The following is a 3,868-nucleotide window of genomic DNA, read 5'->3' as shown; positions in this document are numbered from 1 at the left end:
GCTGACGTACACAGCCCCAACAGCAACATTTGACGTGCTGGCAATTCCTTTAACCCAAAATATTCTGCGTACAGCTGAGCTGAAAGTGGTCAAAGTACAATACCCATACCAAAATGTAACTGACCAATAAATTGCTTTCTAAACCATGTGAAACTCCCCAGCAACGAACGATGCAGCTCATCAAGCCACTAATAACGGATATTAGCGCCATTTAGTCCTGGTACTTCTCCTCCGTGTTACCTGAGGCTCTGCTCTGAACCATCAATCATCTCTACCTACAGTAGGTATTTCATGTTTAAACCCTCATTTCTGTCTCTTGTCCTCAATAATCAACAGCCGTTCTCATTATGTATATCCCTTTCATGCAATATCCTCCATTACCTTGATTTCGTCTCTCATAACCCTAAGTTCTCATTATCCTCTTATCAGATCCCCTTTAAATGGTATATCTATAACGTGGACTCTCGTCTCCAAGTTCAGCCAACTCATCTTCTCCCATTCCTTGAAACTTGTCGTCCATAAGACCTGCCTGTCGTCGTTCATTCTCTCGTCGGTACCACCACCACATAAATCCATAAATGACGGTGCCGAGAGCAACCATGCTGAGCGTTACAGCATGTCCACGGATATATCGAGGCTTGTCTGAAGCAGGACTGGTCAAGATTAGCCGAATTCACGACAACAGTCAATAACAGGACTTACTAGATGAACGCAGACATAATGCCTGCCGCATTACCCCAAGTCAACTGCATTCCCGTACCAGTAGTACGCTTTCCATAGCGCGGCGAGTTTGTGGGCAACTAAACAACTCAGTCAGCTCACTATCATTTGCCATCAAGACTATCTCAACTTACCCAAGCTAGTGGCAAGCCCACAACAACGTACAAGCCCCCAGCTACGAGGAAGCAGCCAAAGTAGTGGACGCCAGAAGACACATCAGCCAGCAGGACTGCATATCCAACAACGCTGATGACTCCAAAGATTACGCAGAAAAGTCCACGCTGTTGAAGCTTATCTGACAGGAATGCAGTCGACATGTACGCCGCTGCACCGAGGAAGTAGCAAGGCACGGTAAGGAGTTGTGTCTCTGCAACCGTCCAATCACCGAGATCTCTAATGATAGTCGGGAGGAAGGTTGAAAACCCTGCGAATATCAATTAGTGGGCTGCGTGCTAAGGTCGAGGGATATCGAAACTCACCATACAACATAGTGTCGACGCCAAACTGCGCAACACAAAACGCCCAAACCTTCCAGTCCTTAAAGGCGCACATCATGTCCTTCTTGCTAAACTCACGACTGGAAGCCGTGTTTCCATACTCGCGGGCATGTCTCAACCGCATAAGGGCTCTTTCGTTCTCGTCGAGGAAGTAGGCCGTCTCCGCATCATTAGGCAGAGCGAAGTATGTGACCACACCAAGCAGGAAACTGGGAATTCCTTCAATGATCATGATCCATCGCCAACCGCTCATACCATGGAGGCCATCCATATGTCCAATGCCATATGCCAACAGACCACCAAGAGCTCCAGCGACTGCCGCGCTGACGAACAGATAACCCACGCGAAGGGCGAGTTCTCTTTTGGTGTAGAAGAAAGTGAGGTACACCGTCAAGCCAGGAAACAGACCTGCTTCAACGGCACCAAGAAGTAGACGACAAGCAATCAAAGCACCATATGAGTTGACGAGGCCGGTGAGGGTGGCGATGATTCCCCATGCAGCAGCGATGAATGCGATCCATCGACGAGGGGTGAAGAGCTTAAGGACAAGGTTGGATGGAACCTCGAAGAGTAAGTATGTGACGAATAGGATGGACACGGCAACCTGGAACTGGCTCGACGAGAGGTCCAGATCCTCTTCAAGTCCGTAAAGTCGGGCATTACCGATGTTGACTCTATTCGTTCCGAATTAGTCATAGGGACTTGGTGAGTGAGTTGCGTAACTTACCTGTCTAGGAAACTGAAGAGGTACAGCACCATTACAAGAGGAATGATGTAGAAGTCCAGCTTCGCAACAAGTCTCTTCTCATCAGCAGCTGAGTTGGTGTCACACTCATCGCTAAGACTGTGACGCCTGGGCGTACTATCTTGGTCGTCTTTCGAAGCCATGCTAATTATCTCTTGAGGAGTCATGAGTAACAGTATTTAGTAAGGATTTTCAAGAAGAACTCACAGTCAAAGCAGAGTCCTCCCAGTCCCTTCGCTTTATAGCAGGAAAATACGAATCCCTGCTCAATGCAACCAAGCAAAGGAAGCAGATATCCTCGGATGATAGCGAGAATGGGGAAAAATACCTCCCACTCACGACAATCTTTTAAAAGATTAGGCCTATGCTTGGCGATTCTTGGCGCATGAGAACTTGTAAAGTGGAGGACAAAGCAAAAGATAGACAGAAAGACAACGGAAGAAATAGAAAAGGCAGAAGGACCGGAAGAAGAATATAGTACGACACTATTCAGAATTTTTTTCGTAATAGCTCCGCTTTCAGATCAGGTCATCCGAAACTTCTCCGGTTATACAAGAGTGAATTAAGCCGAGTAGTCGTTTCTTAATTCCCTCGTAAGGTAGTAATATTATAGAATAAAGATAGGATGTGACTTTGGGTGTTTCGATAATTAATAGGAAGAGTGGGTTCGACCTTTTTTTGTTCTAGAACTCAAGTTGTGGCGACTTTGGTCAATATGAGGTAGTGATGATCAGAGAAAAAAGCTTAGGATAAATTCAATGATGATGATACCTATAAAATTGAGCTTAATGATCGAATTCCTCGTTAGATACCGTTGCTTGGCTGAAGTATTTGTCTTGCACATGTCTTCTTCTGGATGCACGACATCAAGTGGCGTCACCGATAACGGACATTATCTGCTGACTGAGTCGATCTATCGAACGGATAAATCCATTAGAGTTGCGTTTCTTGAACCTTAATTAATCAGCGGGAATAACGTCACGTTAAGAGCAGTGCCGAATACGTTACAACGTTGGACCTCAAACAAATAGAAGTCAAAATCTGCCTCACCTCCTCCACTGGACAGCGAGTGGTTGAAGTTCGAGATCTGAAAACATAGATCTATTCACACAGTAACTAACATCTTCAGGCTGTCAGATTTTAATTCTTTTTATTGCATCCACGTATCTAATCCACCTCAACACCTCAAATCATCCACAACTCTGTTGAACCCAAAATGGTAGCAATGGAAGATATACAAGTCATGCAATGGGAGACATCATCTCCCGCTCTTGTTCGCTTTACCGATGTGATCTCGTCATACGCAAGGAAAAAAAAAAGTAAGGGTTTACAATATGTACAGTATCTGACATTAATTATTTCCCCTCCCTCTAGCTACAAGGGGGAGTCTCATCGAATCTTGAAGTTTTCCTCATCCATCCATTCCATTACCAGTGACCACTGTACTGGTCATCAGGCAACCTCATCGTTTACCTGTAGGGTTGTGCGGGCATCTCGTAAACGTTCTCAGGAGGTGCTGTTCCACGAGCGCTTGAAACCTGGTTGCCATCGATCTCAGCAGCATCATTTTGATGCCACTTGGTAGCAGCGCTGTCACTGGCCAGCTCGGCTGTATTGGCAGGGCTATACATCTCAGCAGCGTTGTGGTTGGGAGAGCCGCCCACAGGGTGTGCGTAGTTGTTCTCGGGAGTAGTAGCTGAATAGGCCTGGTCGCTACCAGCAGTGCGGGAGTAGTTGGTCTCGGGGCTAACGGGCATGTAGCTGCGACCGAACTGCTGGGGCTTGGCGAAACCGGGCACGTCCATCGCCAAGAGCAGTACCACGGTAGCCCTCAGACTTGGTGGTGTTGCGACTGGGAGCCAGAGTAGAGGCGGCGGCAGTTGTTTGGGACATGTGGGGGCTGGTA

At 46.9% G+C, this 3,868-nt stretch overlaps 2 protein-coding genes across 2 annotated transcripts; both read right to left on the bottom strand.

Moving 5' to 3' along the window:
* Nucleotides 1–701: 701 nt before the first annotated feature.
* On the bottom strand, nt 702–2,105 carry FOXG_12741 (uncharacterized protein; the record flags this gene model as incomplete). Its single annotated transcript, XM_018392592.1, has 4 exons — nt 702–800; nt 855–1,144; nt 1,200–1,891; nt 1,945–2,105. 4 exons carry the CDS (start codon nt 2,103–2,105, stop codon nt 702–704), a joined length of 1,242 nt encoding a protein of 413 aa, XP_018251145.1.
* Nucleotides 2,106–3,431: 1,326 nt separating this feature from the next.
* Nucleotides 3,432–3,767, bottom strand: FOXG_12740 (uncharacterized protein; the record flags this gene model as incomplete). The annotated part of the gene is made up of 1 exon (XM_018392591.1): nt 3,432–3,767. One exon carries the CDS (start codon nt 3,765–3,767, stop codon nt 3,432–3,434), a length of 336 nt encoding a protein of 111 aa, XP_018251144.1.
* Between the last annotated feature and the right edge of the window lie 101 nt (nt 3,768–3,868).

Source organism: Fusarium oxysporum, chromosome 9 (assembly GCF_000149955.1).
Source record: "Fusarium oxysporum f. sp. lycopersici 4287 chromosome 9, whole genome shotgun sequence".
Taxonomy (NCBI): Eukaryota; Fungi; Ascomycota; class Sordariomycetes; order Hypocreales; family Nectriaceae; genus Fusarium; species Fusarium oxysporum.
Note: the sequence above shows the minus strand (reverse complement) of the source record. Positions and strands in the feature narration are given on the sequence as shown.